We start from the raw sequence: 18,289 nt of genomic DNA, 5'->3' as shown, positions 1-18,289 counted from the left end.
GGCTTGCTTTGTGACCTACGATGTGATCGATTTTGGAGAAGGTTCCATGGAGTGCAGAGAAGAAGGTATATTCTTTCTTGTTTGGGTGAAAGGTTCTATAGATATCTGTTAGATCCATTTGACCCATGGCATTGGTTAATGATGTTATTTCTCGGCTTAGTTTCTGTTTCAATGACTTATTCTTCAGTGAGAGTGGGCTGTTGAAGTCTCCCACTATTATTGTGTGGGAATCGATGTGTGGTTTAAGCTTTTTTAGCAGATCTTTTACAAATGTGGGAGCCCTTGTATTGAGATGTTCAGAATTGTGATGTCATCTTGGTTGACTTTACATTTGATGAGTATGAAGTGTCCTTCCTCATCCCTTTTGATTAATTTTGGTTGAAAGTCTGTTTTGTTCGATATTAAAATGGCTACGCCTGCTTGCTTCTTGTGACCATTTGCTTGGAATGTTTTTTCCAACCTTTTACCCTGAGGTAATGCCTATCTTTATGGGTGAGATGTGTTTCTTGAATGCAGAAGAATGTTGGATCTTGTTGATGCACCCATTCAGTTAGTCTGTGTCTTTTTATTGGAGAATTGAGACCATTGATGTTGAGAGATATTAATGACCAGTGACTGTTAAGAGTCTTACTTTTAATGTTGTTTCCAGTTGAGTGTTTGTATAGTTGTGTTTTTGCCATGGGATAGTTATCTATTTCCTGAGCAGTTTTGGCTGTAGCTTGACCCTTTGGGATGGAGTTTTCCTTCTAGTACCTTCTGTAAAGCTGGATTTGTGGATAGGTACTGTTTGAATTTGTTTTTGTCATGGAATATTTTGTTTTCTCCATCAATGGTTATTGATAGTTTTGCTGGGTAAAGTAGTCTGGCCTGGCATCTGTGGTCTCTTAGGGTTTGCAGGATCGCTGTCCAGGCCCTTCTGGCTTTTATGGTCTCTGCTGAGAAGTCGGGTGTAATTCTGATAGGTTTGCCATTAAATGTTATTTGGCCCTTTTCCCTTGCAGCTTTTAATATTTTTTCTTTGTTCTGTATGTTTTGTGTTTTGAGTATTATGTGACGGGCAGTTTTTCTTTTCTGGTCAATTCTATTTGGTGTTCTGTAGGCCTCTTGTATGTTTATAGGCATCTCTTTCTTTAGATTGGGAAATTTTTCTTCTATGGTTTTGTTGAGAATACTTTCTGGGCCTTGGTGTCTGATATCTTCTCTTTCTTCAATGCCTATTATCCTCAGATTTCTTCTTTTCATGGTATCCTTAATTTCTTGGATGTTTTGTTTCAGGAGTCTTCCAGATTTGGCATTTTCTTTAATGGTTACTTCAAGATCTGTGATTGTATCTTCTAGACCTGAGAATTTGTGATTGTATCTTCTAGACCTGAGAATTTGTTCTTCCATCTCTTGGATTCTGTTAGAAAAGCTCACCTCTGTGTTGCTCGCCTTCTTCTCTGAGGTCTCACATTCTCGTTTTTCTTCTGTCTGTGTGTTTATCATTGAATCCATTTTCATTTTCAGATCTTGAACTGATTTTTTGATTTCTTTCATCTGATTGTATATTCCTGAGTTTCTTCCATTACCTCTTTATAGGTCTTCAGAGCTTTAACCGTTTTCCGTATTTCTTTCATCTGGTTGTTTGCACTTTCCTGCAATTTTTCCAGTTCCACTCTATGTGCTTCTTTTATGTCTCTCACCTGTTTGGCTGCATCTTCCTGTATTTGATTACGAATTTTATTTGTTTCCTCCATTATCATCCTCATTACTAAGGATTTGAGGTCATTTTCTTGTATTTCCGTTGTATTTGAGTTCTCTGGGTTGTTTTCTTTGGAATAGCTGGAAACTGAAGACGCCATGTTGTTTTGGGGTTTTTTGCGTATGCTTTTATGCTGCCCTTTAGACATCTTGCCGTCTTTGGTTTTGTTGGGTAGCTTCCAGAGTTGGATGGAGGGAGTCTGATGATAGATTCACTTGTTTTCTCACGATTTCCCTAGGCTGGAAGCTCTAATGCTTCACTGGTGTGGATGGTAGGAGGTTAGCCCTGTCGTTTTGGACTCTCACAGCCAGTGATCCTCAGCTCCCCTGTGCTGTGGGTCTTGCAATCGTTCTGGGTCTCTGAATGAGTGTTGGGTCAGGCCAAGGTATCCACAGCCTTCTGTGTCCCCTGCCAAGTCCAGCCAGGAACACTGGGCCCGAACCACGGGCCAAACTCAGCTAGATTCTCAGGGCCTGAACCGTCTGCCGAGCTCAGCTAGGGATTCTGGGCCCAAAATGCACACAGGGTCCAGCCAGAATTTTTGGGCTGGGACTGCTCACCAAGCTCAGCTATGGGGCTTTTGGCCCAAAGTGCGTGCTGTGGTCAGTTATTGACTCAGGGCCCGAACTGTCCGCCAAGCTCAGCCAGGAATTCTGGATTCAAACTGCACACTGTGTCCAACCAGAGTCTTAGAGCCGGGACTGTGCCTAAAGCTCAGCTAGAGTCACTGGGCCCAATCTCTCTGTCAAGCACAGTTAGGGACTCTGGCCCCAAACTGCACGCCGAGCTCCACCCGAGTCTCCGGGGCGGAATTGTGCACCGAGCTCAGCCAGGGACTCTGGACTCACAGTGCGTATTGAGTTCAGCCAGGGTCTCTGGGCCTAAACTGCGTGGATATTCCGGCCAGAGTCTTAGGGCCTGTGCACACAGCTCAGCTAGAGTCTCTGGGCCCAAACTGCCCAGCAAGTCCAGCTAGGGCCTCTGGGCTGAATCTGCGTGCTGACCTCAGCCTGCGTCAGTGCCCCAGAACTGCCTGCCGAGCTGAGCTGAGCTAGTGTCTCGGGCAGAACTGCTTGCTGAACTGAGTCAGCACATCTGGTGGAACTGAGCGCTCTGCCCAGTCTGCGTCACAGCAGGAGAACTGCGGCTGCGCTGAGCTAGGACCTCCGGTGGAAGTGAGCGCTCTGCCCAGCCTGCGTCACAGCAGGAGAACTGCGGCTGCGCTGAGCTAGGACCTCCGGTGGAAGTGAGCGCTCTGCCCAGCCTGCGTCACAGCAGGAGAACTGCGGCTGCGCTGAGCTAGCGCTGCTGGTGGAACCGAGCGCTCTGCCCAGCCTGTGTCACAGCAGGGAGCTGGCGCTGAGCTGAGCTGGTGTCTAGGGTGGAACTGAGCGCTCAGCCCAGCCTGCGTCACAGCAGGGGAGCTGTGGCTGCGCTGAGCTAGTGCCTCGGGCAGAACTGCTTGCTGAGCTGAGCCAGCGTCCCCACAGCACTGCTCACTGAGCTGAACCCAGGACTCTGGGGCCGAACTGTCCGCCGAGTCTAGTCTGGGTCCCAAGGCACCACAAGACCCAAATCCTGCCCAGAGTCCCCTCTGAGCAACTCCCACCGGCCACCACACCAATCGCCTCCACCGGAAGGCTCTGAGCTGCAAACCTCAGCCACTGCCGCTGCTGACGCTGGTGCCACTGCTGTTGCTGCTGCCTTGCCGCTGCTGCTCCAAACCGAGAAGATCTGCGCTCCTCCCATGTGCAGGGGCACGCAGGTCCTCCGCACCCTGGTCCCTCCGAACCGTGGAGCACTCCCGCTGCCATGGTGTGGGGACCTCGGTGTTCCTGGCTCAGAAATCTGTGCAATTCCCTGAATTGTTCACTGGAGCCTCCAAACACGGTCCACACTGCTCGCCGCCATTTTGGATCTCTCTTCTCTCTGTTGGTCTTCTACGCCTCCTGATTTCAGACATAATGCAAAGAGTCACCTTAAGCTCCTGCTTCCATTCCGTCTTTGCCATAATGCAATGTATCCTTGAGCTGTTCATGTTCGTCATCTGGGCCGGATTCTCCATCCACACCGTTGGCCATGTGCTTCTCCTCCAGCTAACCCATGGCAGTCTTCCTCTCTTCCCTTCAGGTCTGTCTCCTTCTCCTTTCTCCTGGTGTCGGTCCTTCTTCTTCCCAGGATCGACAATGACATCTTACTTAAAGGTATATAGTAAGCTACCAGTTTGGAGAAGTCTGGTCTGGAGCAGGCCAGAAACCTCTTACAGAAAAATTCTTTAAAAAGATTAAACAAACACCCAGTGACTTTAAGAATGGAATACATAAAGAATATGCTAATGTAGAAGCAGGCCACAGCTAATTTGGTAAAGTGCTTACTATGCAAGCATCAGGGTCTGAGTTTGAGTCCCCAGAAACCATGTGAAAAGCCAGGTTTGGCTGCATGGACTTGTAATCCCAGAGCGTGGAAGCAAGGTCAGGTGGGTCTCTAAGACTCACTGGCCAGCTAGTTTAGTCTACTTTGCAAGCTCTATGCCAATGAGAGAGCCTATTTCAAAAAGCAAGATTGACAGTGGCTGAGGAATGGTAGCCTAGGCTGTTCCCTGGCCTACAGAAAACACACACACACACACACACACACACACACACCCTGAACATACATGTATGCATAAGCAAAGGCATAAACATATACACACAGAATAACTAAACATAAAGAACAAAATAATTATTAACTTTCAGTGGAAATAAAAATCTGCAGAAAAGGAAAAACTAATCATTGATATATTATACAGTTTGGTATAAACAGAATTTACATGCTGACTAATATATAAAAATGGTTAAAAGTCCCATTAAAACAATAATGGAAAGATTGTGGTAATGTGCTGGGGTTTCAGAAGATTGAAGCAAATGGTCGTTTTCCATAAGATAACATCAAAAACCATACAACGGTCAATATAGTTTGAATAAGAATTATGTGAACTAAGAGAACACAGGATTTAATAACAAAGCAAAATTAATAGATGCAAAATAAAATAATTCAAAATATATAATCCATACCTCTGCAGTGAATCTACTTGACACTGGTGTAATAAATCCAACTTTACCATCATTAAACACAACAGCAAATCCATCAAGTGTGGCACAGTATTCCATATCTTTAATGTGCACATCTGCAAAGCCGAGGAATGAACCTACTGATGAAAACCACATAAATAGAGTAGGGCTTTAACACGTTAGTATTTCATATATTCAGGTACTACCATGTGCCCAATATTAAACAAATGGTTCTACCTCATATAGAAAATATAACTAGCCAGGCATTGGTGGTACACGCCTTTAATCCCAGCACTCAGGAGGCAGAGGCAGGCAGATCTCTATGAGTTTGAGGCCAGCCTGTTCTACAAAAAAGTGAGTCCAGGACAGCCAAGGCTACACAGAGAAACCCTGTCTTGAAAAAAACAAATGAAGTATAACTACCTCTAGATGATTGAAGGTCTACTGAAAATGGTACTGTAGAGAGATTGATAGCTTTTCTTCCATTTGTCATTCCTTCCCAATGAATAAGATGAAGAAGTCCATCAGAAGTTGCAACAAGGAGATCTTCCAGCACAGACTGCAAACTGGAAAGAAGCAAGCAACTCAAGTCAATTAACTCGCAAGACAGTATTCTGAAAAACTTAAAAAAAACAAAAACAAAAACAAAAAACCCAAAACCTTCTGCAAGCCAGTATGCAGGAGGCAGAAGCAGGTGGATCTCTGTGAGTTCAAGGCCAGCTTGGTCCACAAAGTGACCAGCCAGGGTTACATAGTAAGACTCAGGATTCAGGAACAGAGACAGAGACAGACAGAGAGTGAGAGGGGTGGGGGGAAGTCAGTCTGGTTTACACAGTGTAGTTCCAGGCTGGTCAGGAATTTAGACAGTGACACTTTGCCCCCTAAAACAAAATAACAAAAACAACAAAAGGAAAACGCTTTAGCGAAGCGGATCATTAAATACTTACAGAACATTGTATATCTTTAGCCTCATTCTAACTTAATCTAGATTAAAAAATAGAAATATTGAGGCAACAAATTAAAGAAGAGCGAGGAGTCGGTGTGGTGTGACTGGTGGCACAGAAGAGGAAAGAGAATAGATGTAACTAACCAGAGGATGACAAACTGAAACCACAGGACGTACATGTAAGCACTCTCTACCACTGTCTAATAAAATTTTCAAAAGTAGACAATCTCTACCTGTACAATCTGATTAACAGGAGCCACATATAGTGACTAAACATTTTAAAACTCAGAGCTCATAACTTCTACATTATAATAAACAAAGCTGCAACAACAACTGACCAGACATACAGATAGGAAAATGTAAACCAGTAGAAAAAGAAAAATTCATCAATATAAATAGACTATTATATAATCACCATGTTGGACCTGCAGATAATCACTTAAAATAATTGTGATATAAATAACAAAGACGTGTATATGAAGCCTGAGAAGATAGCTTTGGTTGGTGACTCCAACCTCAGTAAAGCCAGGGCCATGCACTTGTCAGTCCATCCCTCTCTCTCTGCAATGCTCTCTCCCTGGGACAGACCAGAGTCTGTTTCTTATGTAAGTAAGCATAAGGATCTGAGTTCAGATTCCTAGTACCCATATAAAAGCCAAGTGTGGTGGCATTTACATGTAACCCTAGTGCTGGGAATGTGAGGAAGCACAGATAGGCAGATCTCTGAGATCTGCTGACCTGCCAGCCTACGCAAAGCACTAGATTCCAGGCTCAGTGAGTAACCCAGTCTCATAATGGTACGGTGGAGTCGGGTGGTAATAGTGCACACCTCTGACGCAGAGGCAGGCAGATCTCTGAGTTTGAGGTCAGCCTGGTCTACATAGCCAGTTTCAGGACAGGCAAGGCTACATAGAGAAACACCATCTTGAGAAACCAATTTAAAAAAATAAAATAAAGAATATGATGGAGAGAAACAGATGGCTATCTTCCCCAAAACACACACACACACACACACACACACACACACACACACACACAGAGAGAGAGAGAGAGAGAGAGAGAGAGAGAGAGAGAGAGAGAGAAATCTACATAAGATAGGATACATCATTTACCTCATTCAATTAAAGGTAAACAAACTTGTTAAACAACAGCTAATGCCAGTTGTTAAAGTAATGAATATTTCTCAAAAATGTATAAAATTGGGCCTTATCCCAAGCCAACTGCCATTCTCATTTAATGTTCAGTACAAATGTCAAGCCCAACAAATTAGGTCTTTTCATGCTGTCCTGCTTCTTATAATATTCTGAATATCCTCCTTAGTGGTAAGGCATACAATTTAGGATACCGAGTTCTAAAAAATTGTACTAATATGGCTAGTAAGGAAAATCATGCACATATCACACACTGTCACTTAGAACTTGAAGTAGGATAGTGTTTCTGATTAACCAACTACTAAAACTCATAACAAAAAATTTTTGTCATTTAAACGTTCTCTGTATTCAAACAATAACAAAAGATGGATACTTAATAATAACCATTACTTTTTACTTAATTGATAATAAAAAGATAACTGTACTTTTGCTCCTATAAGCAATATTATAACCACTATTCCTAATTTTAATTGATTACATTGGTTCTAGCAATAGAACATAGCTGACTATACAGACTTTCAGTGTCTTTTTCTCTCATATTCCAAGTGTATAGGGACTTTCCAAGAAGTACGCATTAGACCAGCTAATAGTGTTGTTTAAAATTGTTTCTTTGGAAGTTTGAGAGAAAAACTGAGACTGACAAACACTTGAATTTGCAGAACCTACTGTTCCATAGGTGAAAGTCATTGTCTTAGTCAGGGTTTCTATTGCTGGATCAAACACTGTGACCAAAAGGCAAGTTGGGGAGGAAAGGGTTTATTTGGCCTACACTTCCACATCACCGTTCATCACTGAAGGAAGTCAGGACAGGAACTCAAACAGGGTAGGAAGCTGGAGGCAGGAGCTGATGCAGAGGCCATGGAGGGTGCTGCTTACTGGCTTGCTCACTGTGCTCCCTAAGCCTGCTTTCTTATAGAACCTAGGAGCACCATCCCAGAGGGCTGGGCCCTCCCCCATCAACGACTAGTTAAGAGAACGCCTTAAACACTTGTTTACAACCCAGTGTTATGGAAGCATTTTCTTAATACAGTTCTCTCCTCTCAGATGACTTTAGCTTGTGTCAAGTTGAAATAAAATATCCAGCACAGTCACACAAATTGGAAGCAATTCCTCCCTTCTCTTCCCTTTGGTGGTGCTGGAGTTGAGCATGTTGAAAACAGGCTCTACTACTGAGCTACACTTCTAGTCCCAGCAATTCTTTTTGTGAAGTCTCTTTTTCTATCCTATTTCCATGTGTTACATGGCTTTACCACCAGGTGAAGGCATAAAGCCAAATTGTATCCTTCTACCCTATTTAGTGCCTACATACATTTAAAATTCATTCTGCATCAAGTAACAGTCTTTTAAATTTTTACTTTAATTTTGTGTGCATGTGCGTGTGTGTGTGTAGTGTATGTGCATCCATGCATACACATACGGAGGCCAAGGAGGGTACTACTCTATCACACTCCACTTTAGTCCCCTGAGAAAGGGTCTTGCGCTGAGCTGGAGCTAGGCTAGCAGCCAGCAATCTCTAGCTATTCTCTCTCTGCCCACCAGAGCACTTAAGTTACAGGCTTGTATGTGACCACACACATTTTTATATGGATGCTGGGTATTTGAACTTAGGTCTCATGTTTGTGCAGCAAATGTTCTTACCCACTGAATCATCTCAAGTCACATTCTTGAAATTGCTTCTATCTTGAACAAATAGAATCTGAGGTGATCAGTAATCTTAAGATAACAATGAATATGCTAAACTAAAAATTGTTCAGTTTAATCACATTTAAGCAAATAACAAAGACTTTTTTTCCATGATGAGATTAAATAATAAGAAAACAATCTGAATAGGGCAATGACAACAGCTCACCACTTGCACCCCAATTTTGCAGTTTGTTCCAGTGTTATTTTAACAATAGAAATGGTGAAAGAAGCCCTTTGTTAGAACTATATATCATAAAGGTCTTTTAAAAATAGAATAATATTTATATAGTCTAGAAGATTCACATTATAGTCAAATGTTCAGTTTTTTAAATTTTTCAAATTGTTTCACATTTATTATTTATTTATTTATTTATGAGGGGAGGGATGGTGTGCTTGTTCATGCTATGGTCCATGACTGAAGGTCAGAGGACAACCATGAGAATCAAGTCTCTACTTCCACCATATGGGTCTTAGGGGGAGGGGGCAGGCGGGTGTTACTCAGGTCAGTAGGTTTGGAAACACTTTTACCTACAGAGCCATCTTCCTGGCCCCACGGCTCAATATTTTTGAAAGATAGCTAATTTTAAAAAAGATTTTTCTAAAACCTGACCACTAGCTTAAGTATTCTTCTAGAATAAACGTCTAATACCTTTAAAACCAAATATTCTTATCACTATACACACCTTGCTTTTTACTCAACAGTTTATCTGGGAAGTTTCTTCAGGAGTGATCCTCACTCCTGTTTTCATAACTGTACACTGTTTATAAATCATATATATGTGCAGAAGAAACGATATGCAGTTGTCTTAAGTAACAACTAAAAGGTCAACCACAAAGCAATTAAGATAATAAAATTAAATTGAAAAATCACTTGAAAAAATCATTGACTACAAAAAGACTTTTCCATATTTTAGTATTTCTCACTGCCTCATCATACAAGCTTTATTCACACTAGAATCAGAAAGCTTAATGCTCTTTCAGTGTGTGTATACTTCCAAGAAACATACGGAGGCTGTAGGAAGAGGCTCCTTTATTCCTCAACATACATGATTTGATTAGATCTTTTTAGCACATTATCATATCATACAATCAAACAATATATAAGTTTTGACATATAAACAATTTTCTTGTGGGTCATATGATTAGCCAACTATATGATCTTTTGTGGTTAAAAAAAAAAAAAACAAAAAACAGTCAAACTTAATCAGCATACTATACCTTGTGATGGGTGCTTGCAAATCCAGTATTTTTCTCATTTCTAAACTTAACGCTGGGGCACAATGTTCTTCCTTAAAATGAGGTGTCCCCTTCATTTGTGGGCTTCCTCTAAAAGAAACAGCACAAGGTTAAGACAGCGATATTAAATTTGCCTCCACTCTACACCTAACATACACTCAATTAAACAACATAGCCCAACTTAAGGGACCAGGTGCTCATCCTATAGATTCAAAAGTGAAGACCAAACTTGAATTCTATCACAGTGTATGTATTTATATATTAACTAGATGTAAGTATGTATGAGTAACAAACCTGTGTTGTAGGACTGAGAATAAAAAGCAAGAGGGAGAGAGGGGAAGGAAAAATTTAAGGTGAACTCTCAAGAGAACCAATTTTGTTTAAAATGACTATGAGTCCTACCCAGCTAGGAAATTACAGAAGCAATCCATCGTCCCATATGTAGTGATGTATGGTCCAAACTGTTCATTCATTTCATCTTATTCCACACCCTATCTTTGATTCTTATTCTGTAGGTATTTATTAGAATTAATATCAGATTCAGGGATATAATTAAATATTTCATAAATAACTTGACAATAACAAAATGGTGTATACATATTTAAATTCATAGTGATTAATGGCTGCAGAAGAATACATAGGTCAATGCCAAGAAACAGAGCACACACCTCTTAAAAAGACTACAGAACTGTCTTGATTCCTTATCTTCGCCTGGCATGGGTGTATGCTTTCACCAGACTATGGTTCCTTCTTAATGCCTGTATGGGGATTTGATAGTTATATATGGTCTCTATTACTATGATAAACAAATACCATGACCAAAAGCATCTTGGGGAAGAAAGGGTTTATTTTGCTTTTACTTCCATATCACAGTCCATTATTGAAGAAAATCAGAGAAGGAGCCCAGGACAGGAACATGGAATCAGAGACCATGAAGGATTGATGGCTTTCTCCTGTCTTGCTCAATCTATTTTCTTACATACCACTCACAATGGGCTGGACTCTGCCACTCAATTGTTAATTAAGAAAATGTTCTCTATAGACTTGCCTACAGGCCAGTCTTTTGGAGGCATTTTCTCAACTGAGAGCCCCTTCCAAAACGACTCAAGCTTGTGTCAAGTTGACATAACACTAACCAGCACAGTATCTTTTGTGACAGCTATTAATCTTGTCAACAACTGTCCTGCTAACATCATTTCTCCTTCTAATCACTTACAATCCTACAACTCAATGTAATATTACTACAGTTAAATGCAAAGAGTTGAAGGAGACCAATAGCTTTTGAGGTTTCTAGTTTTTGTGAAAATTACTTTGCTGCTCAGAAACCAGTTTTGCTTACTTTCTGGCTGTGGATTTCTTTTCTTCCCCGACGCCTCCCTCAACCCACATTTAAACTTGATGTTAGTTTACTGTCATTCTGTATTGCAGTGACCAGGAATATTTGATTCTTACTATGTCTGACAGGTTAAGCTAGTTGATATTTATCCATTAACGTTTGTGTGCACATGGTATGTTTGTTTAATGATCCAGTCTTTAAAAAGAAAATGAGTGATTAGTTTACCAGAGTCACATTTGAAGTGGTTACTGTGCACTCTGTGGTTACTTTCCTAGGACAGTCTCCAAGTCTACGTGGTTTTAAAGCTAATTTCATTTTTTCAAAGTAACACTATTTCAAAATTCAAATAGTGTTGGAAGACTTATGAAATAGGACAAAAAGAAGTAATCTCTGAAGATTTTGATAACAGGCCAACCTTAGAGAAAGCTCTGGGTTAAAATGAAGACACCTAAAGAATGGTCACTTTAAAACTACATGTTGTAAAAGGGTGATGCTGACAACCTAGTGAGGGGGATGAATGTTATACTCGTTTATGTGTGAAAAATTATTATACATGCTCAAAGCTATGTATTTCCCTTTGTATCTTAAAAACTTTGTCCCCCCCATAGTGTGTGTGTGTGTGTGTGTGTGTGTGTGTGTGTGTGTGTGTGTGTTGGTGGGGTGGTCTCACAGATTCAAATCTATGATTCTCCTGCCTCCACCTCTCAAAATTGTATTACAATCTCATGTTACAGTGTCTACATACATTTTTTTGTCTTTGACAATTTCATGTGTGTATAAAGTAAAATTTGGTCATTTTCAACCATTACCCTTTTTCATGTCCCTTCTGGTGGTAATGTATATTCTGAAAATATCTCTTACATCCTAAAAGACTGGAGCTTCTGCTAGACTTCACAGCCAAAGTTAATAATATATCTTGAAGTCCTCTAAAACTTAAGACTGCTAGCCACTGTGTGCTCAGCATGTTTGTTTAACCTGCCTTTAAGAGAACAACTCAACAATCAACCTTGCTTGTCTTGGATTTCCTATGTAGTCAACTTTTATAGCCTAAGCTATTGCATAGCTATAATCTTAAGTTATGTACTGTTCCATGCCCCTGACCCAGATATTACAGGCATATCTTTGCTGAAAGCAGCAGATAGAGAAGTTGAAAGCAACTTCCTAAAACTTACCATAAAGGTTGAAAGCAACCATTTATGGTTACCGGTTGATAACAATGATGTTTGCTATTTGGTCAGTAGGGATCAGTTGGAGCCAGCGACTTAATGCCTTGTAAAACTCTGTTAAAAGATTTCTGTACAGTGTCCCATTCTTTCTCCATGTGATGTTTTCTATGCTGTTCAATATAGAGCAAAGCCGTTTATTAGGGACAGTCACACCACTCACAGACAGACAGACAACACACACTCATACACACAGCTCATACATCAGACAGGCACACACTGGGACTGATACACACAGACACAGAGACAAACAGGTTCACAACTGATTCATAAGACAGCCCTCAGGCAGGTGCAGACTCAGACTCATAAAATGAACAGAGGGAACATAAAATAGAGAATTCAAGTCTGGACTTGCTCTTGGTTAAACGACTCCAACAAGTGCTTTTTATTTCCTTAATGCATTACTGGTAACTTGGATTTAACCACCAATGCATTATGGTTTGCATACCTTCACTGAAAACCTTCATCCTCCCAACAAGCCTGTTCCTACTCTGATCCATGCTTTCCCGCCCTCCCACTGCAGTTCAGCTATGGTTGCTTGCATGTGCATTAGTGGGGGTTATTTATTGAGCACATACATTTGTCAATGGCTACACCACTGAAGAAAATAACTCCTATTCCAGGATGCAATGTTTTTAAAATATGCGTGCACAGTGCTGGGAATAGTGGGGGGCCTTGTGCATGCTAGATAAGTGTTCTAACACTGAGAAATGTCTCTCACTCGCAGTGGCACTTTTATCAAAGATTTTTTTCCCTCCAGACAGGGTTTCCCTGTGTAACAGCCCTGGCTGTCCTGGACTCACTTTGAAGAGCAGGCTTGCCTCATCTCTGTCCCTCCCCTATCTATATAAAAGTCCTTACTCTTTTTTTTTCTTTCTTTCTTTTTTAGTAGGTTCTAAACTTTCAAAATAATAGGCTTTCCATAAGCACTGAACCAACATCACTGTGCTGAGCACTTGACTTGTTCGATCTTTGTGTAGGTCTGGGATAGTAACATTTTGTTTCCTTAATACGTTAATAGGATTTGTGATAGAATGTAATCTTTTCCTTAAACTTTTGTTAAGTTAGATAATGAACTTCCTGTTATCCTATTTTCTGTTTTTCTCTCTTATTTGTGCTTTCTGTTTATACCTATACACATGGATTTTCAACTATTTCAATTTCAAAGCTTTTGTGGTGGAATATGTTCTGTACTTTTCTTCCCCAAACTTTCTTTAGGCAATTATCTGTCTGAAGTGATCAACAGTCATTTCTTTCAAATGTTTTTGTTTTCTGCATGTCTTCTTCCTTTAAGTTACCCCACACACCTTCTTCTATTGTCAAGTCCACTACACTGGAAACTTTCCTAAAGTCGTTGATAATCCTTGCTTCTTTAATTTAAAATACCAACACTAAAAAGTTAACAAGAAGTCCCCGTGTGTGGTTGGGCTTGCCAACTGGCAGACTTCAGCATCATGGCCAGCTGCCTTCTTTGCTAAAGTCCTCAAATACTACTAACTCTTAAATAACTTGTCTAAGCAAGTCTAGACTTGCTCTTGGTTAAATGACTTTTTGGTTAAATAACTTTTCTAAACAGGAAAGACGGAAGCCAAAGAACAGAGTGGGGCTTGCTGAACTATCACTGTCTCTCTAGCGTTTCCCCCCCACACTCGTGCTTCTGTGTGCCTCAATCCCTCAGGTACAACCATACAAGTTCCTGTACTTGAAAAATGAAAAGCGAGGAATCCTTACTCTATTTTACCCATGGCCCTTATCTCACTGTATGTAGACAGTATCCTGGGTTAGTAGTCTGTCTATTTTCCCAGCCTTTTTGGATATGCATGCAAATATGGTGACTTCTGTCACTTCTTTCAGGCAGTCAGGTTAATCCTCTCAAGTTATTTACTTTTCTAATTTTCAGCTAAAGTTTGGTTAGAGACATCTCTAGCTTTCATTAAAGGCAGAAATATTTCAAACTGTTGTTGGGTTGATTGTCAAGTATCTTTCAATATTACCTACCTTAAAGTGGAAACTCTCCTTTTCTTTATATAAATCCTTTTTACTTATCAGAGACGAGGAATAATATTTTAAATCAAAATTTATATAAACATTAGTTTCCTAATGACTTCTAAATTACAAAAACCTCATAGAAATATTTCTACTCTATCTCCCAAGCACACAAGCACATAATTTAAAAAAATTACAGTGACAAAAATTAACTTTCTAATGAAAAAATTTTATAGTTGTAATAATTTGATAAAGTATAACAATAGATGTTTGGAAGAGTCTCGTGGGAGTTGAAGCTGGAAGAACAAAATGAAGCCTGTTTATGAAGGGTACCTTGATGGCACGAAAATAATACTAACCATTTACATGCATAAACAATGTCCTCAGTGGCCATAGAACTAACAAGAACTGACATTTGAACATGCAGTTTCAATCCTAGGCTCTAAGCAATTAAATAAACATTAATTTTAAGATGAATGCTGAAGAGTGATGAAGGCATGGGCAGTAGAGACTAGAAGTTAACTAGGAGACCATTTTTCACATCAGAGCATTTTGAAAAAGTGGCTTCTTGCCTACGTACAAAAAGCTAGTACGACTTACTTTAGAATAAAATACAAAGGTAAAGGATTTGTGCTACTTCTGGGAAAAGAACTTGAAAGCCAACATTCAACACCCAGTTTTTACACTGTGCCATGTGGACTTGCCTAGGCCGAATGGCATACTTAAACAAGTAATTGACAATCTTTAAATTTTTGTACAACAAAACTCAACAATTTTTCGTAACTATTCTACATCAGTAAATTTGTTAACTATTCAATCTGAGAGGCAGAAAAAAAATTTTAAAAATGAATATGCTTAAGAGTACTATAGCTATGTTGTTTGTTTACCAGAATTATATTGTAACAACTTATTATTGAAGACACTTCAAATTTCAGTTCCGAGACATAGGGAAATCAAGTTGGAATTAAGCTGGAAGCTTCCATCTTTCTAATATTCAGTGCCAATTGATGCTATGCAGGCTGCTGGGGGAGAAAAAGCATCAACAATTATATCCAGCTGTGGACTCTTGAGTGCTCATAGTTCATAACTAAATTATCAGGCAAGATATGCCCACTGGTGCAATAGTGTTGCAACTGTTATAGAGTGACCAACTGGTTCTGATTGGATTTGAGACCCGTTCTATAGGAGAGAACTCATGTCTGTTACTGTAAACCCAATCAAGTGACTACGATTGGAAGGTTACAGCCCCTTGGGAGAAGCTAGTACTGTTGCTTGGCTAAACAGGCATGGTTATGTTATGTTATGATCATCCAACTACCTTCTAAGTATATTTCTGTGCATAGACCCAAATCTATGCTCATGAAAGCAACTTGAATTCAACAGAATGGGTCACAAAAAGGCAGCAAGTGGAGACGCAAAATTAAAAGGGGTCTAATTGGGAAGGGGAGCAGAACAAGAGAGGGTAAAGAAGCAGTAAATATGATTAAAATACACTATATATGTGTATGAGGCTGTCAAAGCCAAAATATTTTAAAGACTTGTGGGAAAAACATCATGCATATCAACATATGTGGAAGAAGCATTCAAAAGCAAGGAAAGAAAATTTCTATAGGGAGAATATTTAAGAAGATGTCAGAAATTGTTTTAAATTTGATTAGTATATAAATCTAACATGTAAGGAACTTAAGAGACTTCACGTGGGGTAAATTTGAAAAGACTGAAACAGAGGTATATAATATTCAAGCTGTTAAAGAGAATTCTGAAAGCACCAAGACAAGTGACTCTTTCACATATAAAGAGTCCTCAACATAACTGACTTTTTCTTATCTGATTCTATTGAGGCCAGAAAGTACTAGAATAACATATTTAACAGATAAGAAAAAAAAGAGTCAACAAATAATAAGACATTTGGACAAAGCATTCTTAAAAACTGGAAGAGAATTAAGAAGTGTAGGGATCTAAAGAAAATTAAGGGAATCTGTCTTAAGCAATAAATAAATACTAGACATTAAATGAAGCCTTTTGTGATGAGTGGGGACAAGAACAGTAACTCAAAGCCGTGGTTTTAAAAAGCTTTCAAAAAAGGATCATTATAAAGGTAAATATCAAAACTGGTAATATGCTTTTTATTGCTATGATTTGAAAGACAGGTGCATAAAACGATACTTATGCATCTGTGTGACTAATCATACAGTATGTACAAATAAAATCTGTGACAACAGCACCATAAAAAGGAGAGGTACAGAGCAATAAAGAAGTCTAATCTGTATATATCACTGACAGCCAGTTGTTACCAATTCAGACTAGGTAGTTATACATGCAAGATGTTAATTAATCAAGGTAACCACTAAAACAGCAACTACAATGTACAATGAAAACAAACCAGATGTGAATCAAAAAGTGTAATGACAGAAAAAGAAAAAGGCAGCAGCTTCACACAGAAAGCCCAAGAGGGCTGGGATAACGACTCTGCACTGCAGACACTTTTCAGAAAGCTTGAGGACCTGAGTTCCCATCGCCCACGATGCACAACAAAATCAACTCTCACAAGCTGCTCTCTGACCTCTACACACAAACACAAAAATAATAAATATGCTTTTTCTAAAGAGTAACAGTAACTGTAACACAGTGGTGTGCACCTGAGATCTTAGCACTCAGTAAGGGCAGGACAATCACCCAAAGTTCAAGGCCAGCCTGTTCAATTAGAATTTTAAGCCAGCCAAGGCTGCATAATGAAACATCACTACTACTTATGACAACAATTAATAAAATGGTTATTTTTAACTTGTGTAGAAGGGACTCAGAAACAAAGACAAACTGGCTGAAGGTCAAAGGATGAAAAATGATGCTCAGGCTGGATAGGTTTGATATAAAAAATAGACTTTGAGTCAAAAACTCACAGAAGCAAAGGCATTTTCATATGCGCCACCACTCCTAACCTTTTTCTTTAAAAAGATTTTATTGTTCTTTATGTGCATATGTGCCCACATAAGTATGTGCACGTGTGTGCTGGTGCCCACCAAGGTCAGAGGGGGAAGTTAGATCTCCTGGAGTTCCAATTACAGACAGTAGTGAGCTGGCCGTGGTGGTGCACGCCTTTAACCCCAGCACTCAAGAGGCAGAGGCAGACAGATCGCTGTGAGTTCGAGACCAGCCAGGTCTACAAAGCGAGTCCAGGATAGCCAAGGCTATACAGAGAGACCTTGTCTCAAAAAAACAAAAAACAAAAACCAAAACAGACATTTGTGAACTGCCCAACATAGGTGCTGGGTATTGAACTCCAGTCCTCTGGAAGAGCTCTTAACTTCTAAGGTATTTCTCCAGGCTCCAACACTGACATTTTTAACAGTGGTAGACAAACTAGACAGGAAAAAAAAAAAAGAAAGAAAGAAAGAAAGAAAGAAAGAAAGAAAGAAAGAAAGAAAGAAATATAATTTGAACAATACTATAATTCCCTATGGACCAAATATATAACAACAGTGGAGTATAGTCTTTAAAGTACACCAAACATTCTCCAGGATAAAATGTAGTTAGGCCACAAAAAGCACGAATAAAATTTAAAAGATTGAGAACTAGGTGGCTTACCCCTTTAACCTCAGCATTTGGCTGGCTGAGGTAGGAAGACGGCTTAAAGTTCCAAGCCACCTAACTGCAGGGAGTTACAGGACAACATGGGCTATAGTATATAACCTTCTCTAAACCCAAGGGAATAAACTAGAAATAATATATGAAAAAAATAGGACATTTACAAAAACGTAGAATTAAACAATATACTATAAGCAACCTATAGGTTAAAGAAGAAATTGGAAGAAGAAAATTAGAGAATATCCTGAAACTACTAAAAATAAAAATATAATGGGATATTTGAGTTGAAATGATGAATTTTTGTTGTGTTCCTGTTTGGTCTGTTGGTTGGTTTTACTGTGAGATAGGATCT

General features: G+C 39.7%; 1 protein-coding gene across 1 annotated transcript in view; it reads right to left on the bottom strand.

The window, feature by feature from the left end:
* Ric1 (RIC1 homolog, RAB6A GEF complex partner 1) overlaps nt 1–18,289 on the bottom strand; it is a 90,995-nt gene that overhangs the window by 41,646 nt on the left and 31,060 nt on the right. The window contains exons 4-6 of the mRNA XM_051146317.1: nt 9,790–9,897; nt 5,215–5,357; nt 4,795–4,931 (exon numbers count right to left, since the gene is read on the bottom strand). Of these exons, the coding sequence (XP_051002274.1) occupies nt 4,795–4,931; nt 5,215–5,357; nt 9,790–9,897 (388 nt within the window). The remainder of the gene's footprint in view (nt 1–4,794; nt 4,932–5,214; nt 5,358–9,789; nt 9,898–18,289) is intronic.

The sequence above is a fragment of the Acomys russatus genome, chromosome 5 (genome assembly GCF_903995435.1).
Source record: "Acomys russatus chromosome 5, mAcoRus1.1, whole genome shotgun sequence".
In the NCBI taxonomy this organism is placed as follows: domain Eukaryota; kingdom Metazoa; phylum Chordata; class Mammalia; order Rodentia; family Muridae; genus Acomys; species Acomys russatus.
Note: the sequence above shows the minus strand (reverse complement) of the source record. Positions and strands in the feature narration are given on the sequence as shown.